Source organism: Epinephelus fuscoguttatus, linkage group LG19 (genome assembly GCF_011397635.1).
Source record: "Epinephelus fuscoguttatus linkage group LG19, E.fuscoguttatus.final_Chr_v1".
NCBI classification, from domain to species: domain Eukaryota; kingdom Metazoa; phylum Chordata; class Actinopteri; order Perciformes; family Serranidae; genus Epinephelus; species Epinephelus fuscoguttatus.
In genome coordinates this window covers 33,047,535-33,062,594 of record NC_064770.1, presented here as the reverse complement: position 1 = coordinate 33,062,594, position 15,060 = coordinate 33,047,535, and the positions used below count along the sequence as shown (strand labels likewise).

The window sequence follows — 15,060 nt, the reverse complement described above, 5'->3', positions numbered from 1 at the left end:
CTAATGTGTTTGGACTCTATGTTGGATAAACTAAAATTAATATTATAAGAAAACACTAGTATTTGAAATGTGTGGGGAAATGGCTAAATTTTTTGATTTGGAATTTCTTGAAATCTATCAGTGGTTACTGTTACATTTAATTACATTACAAAATAAAATAAATGTGATCAGTTACTGACAAAAAATATGTTATTAAATTACAGTCACTAATTAAAATGCTTGTGATTACCAGAGGGTAATACATCCAAACATATTTTCAGTTAAAAGAAATTAATGCAGAATTTAACATTTAATTTGTTCCTTTGCATTTGCTCACCGTGCTGGAATACCAACTTTTGGCATAGCCTCATTTTCGGACATTTTTCAGTTTTATTGCCACGTTTGTTAGTAAAGTAATCCAAAATTAATCAAATGTAATAAGTTACGTTAGTTTAATATAAGTATTTTAAACAATCAAATTATTTATTAAATTTAACAGGGTACATAGTGATTGCGTTTAAATTTTGATGTTAATTTATATATTTTAAAAAATCAAAATATATTTCCTTACTGTGGTTTTAGTTCTACTTCCGGTGTGATAGGTCACTTCAAAATGGCGCCGTCCAAGAAGAAACATGCCAGTAACAAGGCTTGTATTATTCCTGGAGGATTCGCAGGTATTTATTTACAAAATTAATATGATTCATCTCAATTTTTTGCTAGTTTATTGATATATCCAAGAACAGAACTTTACGTTGTTATTTTGGTTATTTATTGAACGGTACAGCTCTTATGTCTGTCTGCTGTACAGAGTGATGTGGTGGCTTTAGGTTTATTCGTCTTCTCCTGTCTCTCTCCGCAGTGCTGTCCTTACAGTTCAGTCCCGACAGTGCTGCTCAGCACCAGCTGTTTGTGAAGGAGCACAAAGTCCGAGCAGAGAAGAGTTCACACAGACCACTGGACCGGACTTTATTCGTGCTCAACATCCCCCCGTACTGCTCACAGGTTAGGGTCAGATGGGGTGACATGCCACCTACCCCTTAATTCCTCTCTTACCGCGTATATGGTGCTAAGTCTACTGTCAACACATGTATTTAATGGCTCTGTGGTGAATGGTGACATTTCATCTGAATTGCTGCACTCTTGAGATTTATTCCGCCAAAACTGTTTTAGGGTAAAGGTATCTAATGTTTTTGTCACTGGTAAATAGTGATCTGTATATTTATATGAAGTTGTACATAAAAAACGAAAACCTCTGGGGGCATTCTTATTTAGTTAGATTAACTAGTATGGAGTCAGATGTGACTTTATATAGGTCATATCTACATATAGTCGTAGTATAGTATTGTAGTTTTAAGCTAAAACTTTAAAAAGCTTGTTAGTGTGATTAGTTAGTTAGCCAGATATCAAAAGCATCATTATCTATAAAACATTATTATCGTGTCATGCACTCAGTTATGCCCGGCTTGTAATCAGAGCAGCCAGATACAGAGTCCAGCAAACATAAATTCATTTAAAGGAAAGAAAATGAAACAAAGCAGTAAAACAATTAAAGCATCACATACAATCAGATCATCAATTTGGAAGACCAAGATCATGAATCATTCCCAAAGGCTTTTGTCCCGTAACATTAAAGGGAAGAGTTCAAAAATAAAATCTAATTAAACAAACATTGTTGCCTTCTCTTCCAGGCCGTAGCAACAAAACTGGCAAACTTATCAAAATAAATCAACCATTCTAGCTTTTGGTTGTCTGAGCACCAGAAAATGTCAGGGTTTAGATGAGCCATTTAATGGAAGCGCTCTTAAGTCATCATAGTGTGGGCAATACATACGTCTTCCACTTCACCCAAATCACACAGCTCACATATTCTGTTTTCCTCCTGAATATTGTGGAATCGCCCGGTCTCAATGGCCAGAAGAAGAATTCCAGCTCTCTGCTGTGCAACCAAAGACCTTTGTCCTCTAGATGAATTGGATGTTACATATGGTTCCGCACCAAACTTCTGTTTTAAATACACACATGTCCTTAATTTGGGCATTGACAGAATGTTTTAGAAACCATTTCTCTTTCAATTTCTGTAACAGCCTTTTCTTAATTGCTGGGACAGGAGCAAACCCATTAACCCCCGGAAAATATTGTTTAGCTCTATTCTGTGTAGTGTCAGCAATTTTAGGTTCTAGCATTGCTAGCTATCTAGAATTAGCCAACATTTTAGCAAGCTTTTACAGATTTATCGATTATGTGTGTGCTTATATGACAATGTAAAGGGGGGCTGAACATGATAAGCTTTGCTTCCTTCAACCCTTTCTCGAACTTGCACGTTATCACAGTATGCCATTTTTTTTCCTATTACATATACTGCCTGTTTTTATGCTTGTGCTTGTTTGAGACAAATAAAAATCAAATCAAATCAAGCTTACTGGAGGAAGACATCTTGAAATGATAACAGTTAACCTGAAGGAAAGTCTACAAGGCCTCTAGATAATCTATTAATGGGTCAGTGTTGAGAGATTAGTTTGTTTTATTTTGTTAGATAGTATTTTGTTAGATAGTTTATGCATCATCATCTGGCACATGTTAAAATTATATCCAAATATTTTTTAATTATACGGTAAATTGACTTTGTTGTTAAGGGGACATCTTCCCCCATCTTAGCCTACACTACACAGTGGTGGAAAAAAGTTTTCGGACACCCCATGCATTTGTGAAATATTGCATTAAGAATCACTCTTAGGTCTTCAAGTGCAATTTCTTTTAGTACAGTCACAGCCAAAATACTAAATAAATCCTAAAAAAGCCATTAAAAACTTAAAATTGATTGGTTCCATAAAAATACATTAGAAATTTTGAGTATTGGGTCATTTTGGTACCAGTGATGAAGGTCGTTCTTTTTATTAAAAGACATAATTTTTGTTGCCAAGCTTCGTGTCTACATAAAGCCAGCACATTTGAAAGCTCTTCAGACACAAAAATGGCTAAAACAAGGAACCTAACGCAGGAAACACGCCTGAAGATAAAGATTCTCAGCCAGGAAGGGTACAGCTGCCGCCAGATAGCCAGGAAGTGCAGATGCAGTCCTTCAGCAGTTGGATACACTCTGCAGAAATACAGACGAACCAACAGCTTGGAAGACAAACCAAGATCTGGGTGTCCAAGGGTTTCTTCAGCAAGAAATGACCGCATCCTGATCAGCATGTGCAGGCAAAACCGCCGAATTACATCACAGGAGCTTCAGCAGCAGTGGTCAAACCAAACTGGTGTCCAGTGTTCCACCCGCACTGTACGTGGCCGACTTTTAGATCATGGCTTAAGGTCCTACAAGGCTATCAAGAAGCCCCTGATCAATGAGAGACAGAGGTTAGCCCGGCGTCGTTGGGCCCAGGCACACAAGAACTGGACAGCCAGGAATTGGAAGAAGATTTTGTGGTCAGATGAGTCCAGTTTCCAGCTTTATCTTCCTCCTACTAATGTGAGGGTACGCAGAAGGCCAGGCGAAGCATTATCTCCAGCATGTACAGTACCTACTGTCAAGCATGGTGGAGGCAGTATCATGGTTTGGGGATGCATGAGTGCTGCTGGTGTTGGTCATCTCACTGTCTGTGATGGCACATTGAACTCTACCAAGTATTGTACCATTCTCTAAACCCACATGCTCCCTTCTGCGTGTGCACTGTTCCAAAAACTGGATGTTTCAACAAGATAATGCCCCTTGCCACACATCCAAGACCAGTAGAGCTTGGCTGCAGGAGCACAGTATCCAGGTCTCAGAGTGGCCAGCTCAATCCCCGGACATGAGCCCCATTGAAAATCTGTGGTGGATTATCAAAAGGTCTGTTTCAAAGCATAAACCAAAGAATTTAGAAGAATTAAAAGCAGTAATTCAAGAAGAATGGGACAAGATTACCCCTCAACAGTGTGAAAGGCTCGTGGGGGGAAGATGCCAGCCAGGATTAGAGCTCTACTACGTGCCAATGGCAGGACTACTAAATATTAATTTGATGATGTGATGGTTTATTTATTTTTTGTTCAGTTTTGAACACATTCTCTGTTATTTGTTGACTCTGATACCGACAATGTTGAGAACTGACATATTGAAACTGTCAAGAATTTAGTTTTGTTAGTTTTTCTTGTAAACAATAAACAAAAAAATATAATTTGTATTTGTTTGTATCTGTCTAATGCAGCCACACCTTTTCAAACACAAAAAAGATTTTTCCACAAATATTTCATGATAATATTTGAGATTGTGTAAAATTTTAAGGGTGTCCGAAAACTTTTTTCCACCACCGTATGTATCTGTTACTCAATCAGTTGCTAACGCAGTGAGTTGTTATCTTTTATTATAGAAATACAGACAACTGTCATTTCCTCTCTGCTGTTTGTGTTGCAGGCTGTTGTCAAAGAGCTGTTTTCACAGTTCGGCTATGTTGAGTCTGTGGAGCTCCGAGACCACCCGGGTTCATCTCAGGAGTCTGGACCCAAGCTGTCCAGGTTCTTTAAACCAGTCGAAAAACAGGTTGGCCTGTGCTGCTGCTGATTTCTCTCTACTGTAATACCATACTATACTTATTATGTGCAGTATATTTCTGGTTTTACATCTTGTGTTTCTGTCTGTATCTTCCAGTGTTTCAAAGTTGGCTACATCGTGTTCCAAAACTCCTCCAGTGTAGCAGCAGTTAAATCACACCCATATGATGTGCCGTTGGTGGTCTGCACAGAGGAGCATCCAGTGAGGACAGGCTCGCAGAGTGAGTGATGCTACAGTGATGCATTCATTTCTATTAATGCAAGGTTGAATATTTCTCATTTCATTCGGTGGTTGTTTCGTGTTGGTTTGATTTCAAATATAATTGTAGTTAGAGATGCACCGATCCAGCTTTTTTAGTTTAGATACCGATCCCAATGCTGTGGCTTTGAGTGTCAGCCGATACCCGATAGCGATCCATGGTTGACCTAAAAAGCTATACACCTTTACATGTAGAACAGAAAAGACTAGAGGCATCAGGCATTGATGACTACACAGTTCTTTCCTAAGATAAAATGAAACAAGATGAGACAGATTAATGCAATGATGAACTATTTATTTTTAACAAAAATAAACAATTGTGCAATAGCAGTTGAAATAGTGCGACATACCTCCACACAGCAGATTCTCTCCTTCGCTCCATGACGTATGACGTAGCTCGTGTCACAATAGATTTAAAGGGAAAGGATCGCCTCAGGTATAGGTTGCATTTTCCGATACCCGATTCATCTGTTTTGATGATATCAGGGCCGATATTCGATCCAGATATCGGTTCGGTGCGTCCCTAATTCTAGTATTACAGTTTGAGTTGAGTCAGGTCCTTGTTGATCACACACGTTATCAAGTTCTTCATTCTTTTCATATGCCCAACAGTTACAGAGAAGCTGATCAATAGGGATATTTATGCTGCCCTCTTGGCCAGGGTGCTCTTGAAAATGAGATTTTAAATCTCAATGACATTTTTCCCTGGTTTAATAAAGATACTGTATATAAAAGCAGTCCTTGGCAATGAAAATCTGAGGCCTCAACGCACACTAAATGTCTAACATAAAAAAGGGAAAATCACACCACTAATGAGGAAAGTAAAAACAAACATTAATAGAATATAAATCGAAATTTGTGTACAGTATTGCAATTGCAGAATGGAATACAGTATTAGTATGTTTTCTTTAGTGTATAGTCACCTGAAGATAAGAATCATTGTGGGCCATTTGCATTTCAGCATCAGCCACCATAGTTAGCAACCCCTCTGTGATGAAAGTGTTGGAAAAACACAGATTTTTAATCATGAAACTGCTTTATTTAGTGTTTTAGCGGGTTTAAATCACCGGGTACATTTGATTTGGAGATGACAAAACCTCCTGGCTGAAAACCTCCTTAACAATGAACCGTGAAGGAATTCTAACCACTTTCAGCTTGTTGCAATCTGCAGTTCTCACCACTAGATGCCACTAAACCCCCCTAAATCTTACACACTGTTCCTTTAAGTAAAGTACATCAGTGTAAAGTGACAGCATGATGGTATTTACTTTACCTACTCTTTTACAAACTGTTACATACTCAGAACAAATCAGCCTTATGACCCACTCATGTTATTTGCTGCACTTTCTTATGCCAGAATGGATTCAGCAGTACACCAGCTCTTTCATTCAAACGGACAAACTGCAACAAATCGTCGACTCCTTTATGGAAGACTACGACAAGCGAAAAGAGGAGGTGAGAATTCTGCAGCTCTTCCTTCAGCATCACACGCTCCTTTTTAGTCCATGCGACTTCAGCATGTTTTCTTTGTCGCAGGAAGCGGAGAGGCAGAGGAAGGAGGCCGAGCAGCAACAAGAGGACGAAGAGGGCTGGGTGAAAGTCACAAGAGGACCCAAGGGCACCAAGGCCCGGCCTCACAGTGAGGCAGCCAACAAGAGGACTCTACAGAAGGAGATGAGGAAGAAGAAGAGGAAGGAGCTCATGAACTTCTACACCTGGCAGCACAGGAACACACAGAAAGAACGTAAGCTGCTGATTTAGTTTGTGCTTCATCTGCAGGATAGATTTGTTCTTGATGTAGTGTGAAAGAGACAGAGACACTAAGCTTTGTTATTGCTAACTATGCTCTGTTTCTTTCTTTTCAGATATTGCTGAACTAAGGAAAAAGTTTGAAGAGGATAAACAGAGAATAGCTCTGCTGAGAGCACAAAGAAAGTTCAAACCTTACTGAGTCAACCACCCTGATTTTTCTCTCCCCATTTAACTGCTTTTGTAAGTCTTAACTACATTGTAACCCTGAGCTTTTTTGTGTTAATAAACTATTATTCTGACAGACCTATTATCACAATTATTGAATTTCAAGCGCATCCCGACATCTGGAAATCATTGATGTTTGTAGAAGAAAGTTTAATTAAAGGGGTCATACAGGATCAAGTACAAGTGCCGGTTTTAATAAAATTAGAATTAAAGTATTATGTAAAAACTAGCTTTGGAAACCTGTGTGTGCGGGTTGTTAACAAAAATGAAAGCAGCCAGAGTGAATGACTACAGCTTTGAATTTTATGAAATTAATGTTTTATTGAGATTGTTCATTGTCAACTTTAACTTGCTGTGCTTCCGGCTTCTGCCGCTTTCTGATGCGTGACCACACCATGATCACCAGGATGAGCAGCAGGGCAGCACCAACGCCAGACAGAATATACACCGTCACCTGAAACACTGACGAACAGAGAAAATAATTTAAAAGCAGGGGTAGGCAAAAATCTGGAAAGGCAGAAAAACACACCCTCCCCCTGCAGCTCTCTCCTCTCTGACCTAAGCCCCTTTCACTAGTCGGCCACAGGCATATGTGCAACATTCATACAGTTCCCCAGCATTTCCCATACATTGATTTATTTAACCTTATTTCATTGTGGATCCCTTCTTTGCATCTCGCCGTTCATTAGACCACAAATGAGACAACAGATAGCTAACTAGCCACCCCTCTGTCCCTCCGCCTCACTCACTGCCACTGTGGACTGCTTCGCTGGGAGGAGAGCAGGCAGCAGCTCTGGAGATGGACCTTTGGTTGCAGTCTGTAGTGGCTCATTCAGCCAGCGCAAATCCCCCAGAGCTGGGTGGCACAGCGGGCTGGTGGCCAGTGGCAGCGCTGGGTCTAATCTTTGTAATGGCAGCAACATAAAGTTCCAGATCCAATGAGCTGGGACTGTCAGGTCTCCTGGAGCTGGGGTTTGTGCTGGCTGGATTTGAGTTGCTGCAGTTACTCTGGAGCTGCTGCCTGCTCTCCTCCCTGCAAGGTGGTCTCTAACGGCCGGGGGTGAAATGGAGGACTCACTGTGATTCGAGGCTCTAGCTAATGTTAGCTACATAAACATGAGCTTGATGCTGCAGCCATGAGCCTTTGGCTCAAGTTAGCAGAAGGCTGAACTATAAAGGACATTTTCTCTCCATCTCTGAAGTACTTTACCTGTATTGACAGGTGTCTTGTCTTATTTACTGTCAGATTCTCTTTTTGATAAGTTTGTTTCCCTTTTTGGGGTTGCTTTGCAGTGCAGGCAGTTGTTGCCAATGCTGGAATAGCAATATTTCTGTTAGATTCTCTGCCACTGAATCAGATTTTCACTGAAGGGGTGTGCATGTGTATTTGTAGAACAGCCTCTAAAAATTGGCCAAAGTCTGCCACCCCGGGCTAGGTTTTCTAAAGCCTGAAAACAGAGCCAAGAGGAGGTGCAGAGGTCTAGTTTTCCACTTGAATTACACTATCCTCAAAGTTCATCATGAGATTTTTGCCATTGGTCCATCACATCATACAGTCTTGTGCTGAGCAGGACTTACTCATTTTCTGTTTCACACATGGATTGTCCTCCTGTTCAGTGCTGTTCTGTCCCAGAAGCAGTGGTCCTAAAGAGACCAGCTGGCCCTGGTCAGACTCCGACATCGTCTGTCTTCTCTGTCTCTCACCCTCAGATGCTGTAGTAAGGGAGGCAAGAGTTTACCACATATTCACAGTGCATACAGTAGAAGAAAAACATGCTGTAATATACTCACAAATGATGGCACAACGCTGTGTGCAGTCAATGTCATCTGTGCAAATTTCCACCCAACAGTAGAAGTACATCTAAGTGAGAGATGTTTGCACATGTTTGCTTAGATACACATTTTTACATTATTGAAATATGTGGACGTGATAACCTTACCTCCTCCACACTTGGTTGGCCTGTTTGAGGGTCCAGGAAGGCAAAGGTCTTGACATCAAACCTCCTGACTTGGGAGTGGGAGGATGTCTTCATCTTGTTGCTCACAGGGACAGAGCTCCTCATGTTATCCACAGGGTTAGGACATCTATCCATGAGGAGAAACAAATATCAGCTGCACTTACAATCAACATCTCATCTCGGACTGTTGCTGTAATTGCCTCGACCTTACCCGTCATAGAGAAGCGTCCACACAGAGTGTCTAGACGCAGGGTAGGCAAAGCAATCCCGTACACGCAGGGAAAGTGTTGGGTCTAGGGACGGCTGAGCGATGGAAATCTCAACATATGCAGCTTTGCGTAGGGGCAATTTCACCGGAAGCTCGTCCTCAGGAAAGAAGGATGTGAAGGATGCATCTAGGGGAACAAATAATCACAAACGCAGTCACTAAGGTTTAGTTCTGAGGACTTCTCTATGCAGTGAGTAATTCCAAACTGCAAAACACAGTCATACTGCTCTCCATTGTTAATACCTCTGGCTATTCTCATCTGCACTCTGATGGTTCCCAGTGCAACCACAGGCGGTGGGTTGGTCACTGCGTACAAGGACCAAAAGTCTGCTGCACGCTTCAAATCCGATGCTGCATATTCACACTGGACCTGGAGACTAAAAGCTCATACTATCAGTAGGCTATATTTGTCACCACCAGAATACTTACATTGTGACATAAATCCTATTTTTGTTAAAGCCATCAGCTCACCTAAATGGAGAATGTTTGGTTATACTTTTAGTGTACAGCTCCTCCACTTCCACCTCATAGATCTTCATATCTCCATCTACCTAAAAGCCGAGTAGAGAGGAAAGGATTGCATATCAAGCAAATATATATGAATTACATCATATGCAATTTAGAAAGCTTTGATGATGTGTGACATAATTTGAAGTGGAACAGAGGAACAGCATCTGGCCTTGCTCCCTGCCACTAAAGGCAGCTTTTGTGGGAGGAGAGTGGGCAGCAGCTCAGGAGATGAACTGTTGGTCGATGGCTGTTACAGCTTGAATTCGTCCATGGCAAACCCCTATGCCGGGTTTCATGGTGGGCTGGTTACCACTGGCAGCGCTGGGTCTAACCTGTGTAACAGCAGCAACAGAAAGTTTGCTGATCTGGCTAGGTGTTGGGGCTGCCTTGTCCCGCTGACTGAGTTCAGGTTGCTGCAACTGCTGACTTGGGGTCAGTTTTCAGAGCTGCTGCCCGCTCTCCTCCCAGCAATGTGGTCTGTAGTGTTGGGGATCGAGTCAGAGGACACACTGTGATTCAAGAGTCTAGCTAAAGTTAGCAACGTAAACACAACTTGAAGCTGCGGTCGCGAACCTTTGGCTACGGTTAGCAGAAGGCTAAACTGTAAGCGCCATTATCTCTGTCACTGATGCTGAAACATGTTTTACTTTGTTTATTGACAGACTTTGATAAGTCCATCTTCCTTTATTGGGTTGCTAAGCAGTGTCGGCAGTTGTTGCCAATGCTGTATGCCAAATTGAAACTGTCTACCCCAGCTTATAACTGATTATGTTTTTATCCAAGTACTAGATGTCTTTTGTTGGAATCAAACTCTTGTCAAGCAGCATTACCTTCACTTTTGCACCACAGTCCGTGACTCCAATCTTGAAGACAGCCGTGTCTGCGGTGGTGACCACAGGAAAACACTGTGGTTGGTCCTTGACAGTGAGGCTGCTGGGTTCAATGGGTGTGTCAGTGTCTGTGGTCTTTACTGAGAACACAAAGTGTCCATCCAGAGAGCACGCTGGGAGGATAGTCAACACAGGAACATGTAGGCTTTGTTACACTTAAACACCATATGTTCTTATTTGGAGGAAATGTTGGAGATAAATAATTGAAAGTGAAATAAACAGTACTTTACATGCTAAGACATATGCCAGTCTTACCATTGAGTCTGTAGTAGCAGGTTAAATCATGAGCATCATAGCAGCATCCCAGTTTGTAGCAGGCATCTCTAGAAATGCTTTGGTGGCCACAGTCCACTCGTAGAGCTTTTTCTGTGTCACAGTTTCCAGGTAATGCTGGAGAAGAGCTGTGATTTTAGTGTCATAAACTTGACCAGTAAATTGTGTCATGCCAAAACCCTCTCTGTAGTGTAAACGTCATTTACCGTGGCATTATTTCTGTGTATGAAGATTATTCAGTTTAACCCTTTAACAAGCTCATTGACACAGTTATGTTTTTAATATCTGAGGTCAGCGCTAACTTTCATCAGTTTCCATCAACTGAAAAGCTCATCGGCTGTTTCCACTCACGTGTGGGGATAACACGGGTCCTCTTGCTGTGCCTCTTTATCAGAGGACAGCTGATGTTTACCCTGAACCATCGATCCTCTCCTGTCAGCTGTACGTGCAGAGGGATGATCACTTTGCTGCCCTGAGGATCAAAGGTCATTGCAATGGAGACGTTAAGAAGCCATACACACCTTACATGTGTATATTCACCTTCTGTATACTTCAAGAAAACGGGGTGCATTTTCGCATTGAGTTTGGGGCTGAAAACTCCCTTCTCTTTCCATAAAGGTTTCACTTTTTGTACCAATCAATAATGTTGCATGATTTGCAGGTATTGTGGTGAAGGTGTTACAATTTTTCTCTTGGTCAAGGACAGTGGTGCCCACATAGAAAATAATCAGAGGCCAATATTACTTCAAGAGGCTGAGGTGCACTCATTTTGTAAGCTTGCACCAAGACAGTGATGTCTTCCGAAACTAGAAAAGATACAACATCCATTGGTACCAATTATGTTATACTGGCTTGCCAAGAGGGGGGCTAAATAACACTCCAGTGAAGGAACAACCGGTATGGGCATTTCCAGAGGGGTCCCTTAAACTCTGACCTCAAGATATCTGAATAAAAATGGATTCCACGGGTCCCTGAGTCTCCTCTAAACTTGAGAAGGCTTGTTCCCAGTAAATGTTTTAGTTCTTACAATCAGGGTTTTCCTTCAAATTAAAGCTGTATGTTTGTCTTTTTATGGAAAAGACAACCAGCATGTAAGAATAATGCATCATCTAACATACAGATATATAACACATTAAATTAAAACAGGACTATTAGTCTATGCACATCAGATAATTAGTCATGTTATTGTTATACTGATATACTAAAGTATATCAGTATAACTTTAACACTCATATTGACATAATTTTTAAGTGGTCTATGTACTTCCACAGCCTGAGTGAAATCCTAAAAATAAGTTATGGCCTTTGGTTTTGGTGTGCAACCCAAACATTTTCCGTGGCCCCATCTGGCCACCTCGTTGAAAAATTGCCAGGGGTGCCAATGGTCAGGGAGAGCTCCCTCTGCCCTCCAGTAACTTTCACACAGTTCCTTATTTTTACCTCAATCTGTGCATAGCAGCTGTCATATCTGCTGAAGAGGGAGAGGCTCTGGTTTTTCTCTCTGCCCAGCCTCACTCCACAGGACTCCTCAGACTGAGGCACAGGGATGATGGCCCCTGATGTATCTAAAAAACACAGGGAAGCATGCATACTCATTTCACGCAAATATTGAGAGCTTATTTTAAAATCAAACGACTGAGAGAACTCTTTTTACTGAAACCATTTCCAACCATATTTGCCATCTCATCTCAGAAGTTGGAAATATTATTATCTCACCTTTAACGTGAATATTGCTTTTGACCAGCGGACCAAAAACAGCTTTCAGTCTTCGAGCAGAGCAGGTGACTCTCGGCAGGACGAGCTGCTCAGGTGTTTTCCACACCTGGACGGTCGAGAAGCTCCAGCTGTGTTGAACCATGACGACAAAAATGACAGAAATCACACAAAGTTTTGCACATTTATAATCCATCTTTTGATTGAGATGTTTATACGGTTTTGGTCTAGAAATACCAGGTGCTTTCTTTGACGCTAGGGATGGGGTCACGTGACTCCTGTTAATTAGTGCTAATCAGTCTGAAGCTTGCTGCTGTCTCCACCAGAGCTCAGGAGCCTCACTACACGCAGGTATGTGCTTGTTATTGTCATTCATATATTTAAAAAGTTGAAATGATGTCAGAGCACTCCACCTGTGCCTCATATAAGAGCAGTCGGGTTGAAGCTGCTGTAAAAAGTAGGGCAGAATAAGCGGTTAATTAATAAAAAGGTCAGAGTTTTTAATAATACATAACATGCTGAGCACATGCGTGGTATCCTCAGGGAGCCATTAAATGACATCATTGCGTAACTCAAAGGCCCTCACCCCCCTCTGCCTCTCCCCCTGTGGCGATGCTTGTACCCATCTAATTGTTACATAAGCAATTTTAAAATTTTAATCAGTGCTGCATCCTGTCAAGGTTTCAAATGAGTGTCTAAATACTGTCCTGATACATCTGTGGTTACTGTTTACAGTCCATTGTTCTTCAAGTAAGGGACTGTTCGTTACTTATTAGGGTGGAGGAAGAGGTGCAAAAAGGAGGAGGCATGTCAAATAATTTTTTTAAGCATCGGGGAGAGACTTATGTGTTTTATTTTGGCTAAGGGGAGGGGCATACTAATTAAAATGGTTGTATTTTATATTTATTTTGCTACCAATTAAAAAAATCCCTTTTATTTCTTCAAAAATTGCCAAAATTACACAAATTACCATAGCCAGTAACTGTAAAAACAGAAATTATTGAGACATCATGTGCAATGAATACTTATGTCAGACTTATGTCTCATTTAAAATTTGTCCAAAAATAAACCATTTGCACTAACTAATGCACGACAAGAGTGAAAAAATATATTAATTTTTTTTATTCCAGGATTTTGTCTGCAATTTTCAACTTTTTCCTTTCAAGCATCAAAGATATATGTTTTAAAAATCTAATAACTGATTTTTGGTGGAGGGAGGGTCATGCGTTTTCAGCTGGTCAAAGAGTCTGCTCCATTTCAGTGCAGGGAAAAGCTGTTTTAATGGAGTGTTATTGTCAGCCAGGGGCAGCAACCATATAATTGCCAGCTGACAAAACAAACAATGTCAACCAAGAGGGCAAAATCCATGGTAGCTTTCCTCGTTGACAAATAATTGCCTACATGGACAGTAATGTTCACAGTAAGTCGTACCAATCTTCCTTAATTTGTTTGGGTTTGTATGAGCCATGTGGTTGTAGTGACGTATATGCTGCTGCCAGTGACGATACTGGACTACTACAAGATGGCGCACCTACAATATACTCCCATTGTATGAAATGGTATACATTTCCGGTCTCCTAAGTAGGCGTTGTCCCCCGTACCCCAATCAAAGATGAGTATCCCCAACCTCGCTTCTGTCAATATGTGTGTACCCTTACTGGCTGTGAGCTAAATAAATAATGGTTTGTGAAAATAATATTTTTTCCAGCAGATGTCTTAGTTACAACATGATTGAGCTAACTGGAGTAGCTTCATGTTGTATCCAACAACGGGAGGCTTTTAACAGATGACGTCCTGATGTTAGCTTTGCTGCTGCTGTTAGCTGTCCCTGTCAGCTGCAGCCACTGATGCTTTCTAGACAAAACTGAATAAATACCACACATAGCAACACAAAACTGCTTTGCTAGCTCAATCATGTTGAAACTAAGATATCCGCTGGAAAAAATATTTTTTTAATCCAGTATCTTTGGTGAAACTGCACTGATTTCAGCAGAGGAGATATCTGTTGCCAGATCTCGCGAGAGTGTGTTGTTGAGACAGAGACAGGTCTTGAACAAAGTAAATTTTCTCCTGATTTGTCCGTCTGAAATTTGCCATTTTGGTGTCGGAATATTCTGAAGATATGTGGCTTATGATAAATGGGTCCAGTATTTGCTTCCGTGACTACGGGGCGAAAGAATCGGCCATAATCTGTAATCACGTTCATTTCTCCCACTGAAGTCAATGGACTCAGGATGGTTTATCCACCCTCTTTGACGATACTGTCACATAGTCTACAGGTTCCACCTACTTGGTGCACCGCATGCATACGCCAGTGTGGTAATGCTACAAACCCACTCAGGGAAGCTCAAGAAAAAATACTTGTAGCTTCCAGGAGGATTAAAAAAATTATGTCACACTCAGCCACCCCTGTCCTCTGACAAGTAGAGAACAGTCCCTTAATTCTTCAAGTGACTGCTTGGAACCTGTTAAAAAATAGCTGCCTGAAAGCTATCAGTTAAATTCCTTTTGGACAGGCTTTCATTTACTTTATATCAAAATTATATGAATACATTTTAATTGTGACTGAGTTGGTTTCAATCACATGAGGATTAGCTGCCTATATTCCAGAACATAGGCGAATAGGACACAGAGAATTCACAAAACTTTTATTGGATCAAACCTGTAGTTATTTACATCCTATCAGATGTCAAACAGTGATTTA

General features: G+C 41.0%; 4 protein-coding genes across 4 annotated transcripts in view; 2 read left to right on the top strand and 2 right to left on the bottom strand.

Annotated features, from left to right (window-relative positions):
- The window catches only part of srebf2 (sterol regulatory element binding transcription factor 2), a 597,702-nt gene that overhangs the window by 104,166 nt on the left and 478,476 nt on the right, over positions 1-15,060 (top strand). The gene's annotated exons all lie outside the window — the stretch shown is intronic.
- The window catches only part of zgc:65811 (uncharacterized protein LOC393524 homolog), a 635,041-nt gene that overhangs the window by 243,183 nt on the left and 376,798 nt on the right, over positions 1-15,060 (bottom strand). The gene's annotated exons all lie outside the window — the stretch shown is intronic.
- rrp7a (ribosomal RNA processing 7 homolog A) lies at positions 560-6,823 on the top strand. Its single transcript, XM_049562112.1, has 7 exons — positions 560-656; positions 842-984; positions 4,373-4,498; positions 4,607-4,730; positions 6,126-6,223; positions 6,305-6,512; positions 6,634-6,823. Exons 1-7 carry the CDS (start codon positions 593-595, stop codon positions 6,717-6,719), a joined length of 849 nt encoding a protein of 282 aa, XP_049418069.1. The 5' UTR covers positions 560-592; the 3' UTR covers positions 6,720-6,823.
- On the bottom strand, positions 6,911-14,993 carry LOC125879907 (zona pellucida sperm-binding protein 4-like). Its single transcript, XM_049562065.1, has 12 exons — positions 12,360-14,993; positions 12,084-12,208; positions 10,996-11,116; positions 10,627-10,761; positions 10,312-10,484; positions 9,443-9,522; positions 9,215-9,348; positions 8,915-9,098; positions 8,686-8,830; positions 8,537-8,606; positions 8,324-8,458; positions 6,911-7,207 (listed from the first exon to the last, which is right to left on the bottom strand). Exons 1-12 carry the CDS (start codon positions 12,550-12,552, stop codon positions 7,065-7,067), a joined length of 1,638 nt encoding a protein of 545 aa, XP_049418022.1. The 5' UTR covers positions 12,553-14,993; the 3' UTR covers positions 6,911-7,064.

Excerpts from the sequence above, each read along its gene's own strand:
- rrp7a (XM_049562112.1), top strand. The coding sequence starts at position 593 with ATGGCGCCGTCCAAGAAGAAACATGCCAGTAACAAGGCTTGTATTATT. Across the intron at positions 657-841 it reads TATTCCTGGAGGATTCGCAG|TGCTGTCCTTACAGTTCAGT; the intron begins GTATTTATTTAC and ends CTCTCTCCGCAG. Across the intron at positions 6,513-6,633 it reads CAGGAACACACAGAAAGAAC|ATATTGCTGAACTAAGGAAA; the intron begins GTAAGCTGCTGA and ends CTTTCTTTTCAG.
- LOC125879907 (XM_049562065.1), bottom strand. The coding sequence starts at position 12,552 with ATGGATTATAAATGTGCAAAACTTTGTGTGATTTCTGTCATTTTTGTC. Across the intron at positions 9,523-10,311 it reads ACTGTGGTGCAAAAGTGAAG|GTAGATGGAGATATGAAGAT; the intron begins GTAATGCTGCTT and ends CTCGGCTTTTAG. Across the intron at positions 8,831-8,914 it reads TGGACGCTTCTCTATGACGG|ATGTCCTAACCCTGTGGATA; the intron begins GTAAGGTCGAGG and ends CCTCATGGATAG.